The sequence below is a fragment of the Corvus kubaryi genome, unplaced genomic scaffold (assembly GCF_017639235.1).
Source record: "Corvus kubaryi isolate FWS band 111438036 unplaced genomic scaffold, C.kubaryi_AGA036_p1.0 138, whole genome shotgun sequence".
In the NCBI taxonomy this organism is placed as follows: domain Eukaryota; kingdom Metazoa; phylum Chordata; class Aves; order Passeriformes; family Corvidae; genus Corvus; species Corvus kubaryi.
Window position 1 is genome coordinate 8,597,820 of NW_024580672.1, and position 700 is coordinate 8,598,519.

A 700-nucleotide genomic window follows, 5' to 3' on the forward strand; every position below is an offset into this window, starting at 1 on the left:
CCGCACGGTGCATACCGCACGGTGCATACCGCACGGTGCATACCGCACGGTGCATACCGCACAGCAGCCGCCTCGGCCCGCCGGCCACGCGGGCTGTCAGGAGCGCAGCGCAGAGAACGTCTGGGCCCGAGTCCCGGAGGCACCGACGCGCGACCTCCCCCACGGACCAGCCCCCAACGCTCGCCCAGAGAAGAGCCGCCGCACGTACCTGCACCGCACCACCACCTGGATGTTCTTGCCCTTCTCCTCCTTCTTGGTCGTGCCGCCGCCCTGAGAGCCAGAGAAAGCCATGGCGGGACGGGTTCGGAACCGAGCCGCTACCGCGGCGCCGGAGCTCGGATCGGCCGCGCGCGCCGCCGCCACTGCCGCTTTGAACCGCGCACTGCCCGGCCCGGCCAATCAGCGGCGGCCCCGGGGCACCACGGGACGGGATTTCAAATCCTGGGGGTGGCGCGCGGCGGGAGTGGCGGCGTTGCCCCGCCCTGAGCGTGTCGGGCCTGTTGCCGGGACCGTGAGGTAGGTGGCTTGGGCCGGGCCCGGCTCTCCAAGCCTCTGTGCTACTGGTCCCGCTGAACCGCGATGCGCTACCCGGCGTCTACTCGTACCTGCCGTGCGGCTCGTCTGTGCCGCCAGTACCGGGAGGGGCCAGCAGGACAATGTCCGGCTTCCTCTGCGACTGCCGCTGATACCTACGAGTCTG

At 71.1% G+C, this 700-nt stretch overlaps 1 protein-coding gene across 1 annotated transcript in view; it reads right to left on the reverse strand.

Moving 5' to 3' along the window:
* Positions 1-382, reverse strand: part of KIF11 (kinesin family member 11) — an 18,552-nt gene extending 18,170 nt beyond the window's left edge. Inside the window, exon 1 of the mRNA XM_042019007.1 lies at positions 209-382. Within this exon, the coding sequence (XP_041874941.1) occupies positions 209-291 (83 nt within the window). The 5' untranslated portion in view covers positions 292-382. The remainder of the gene's footprint in view (positions 1-208) is intronic.
* Positions 383-700: the final 318 nt, after the last annotated feature.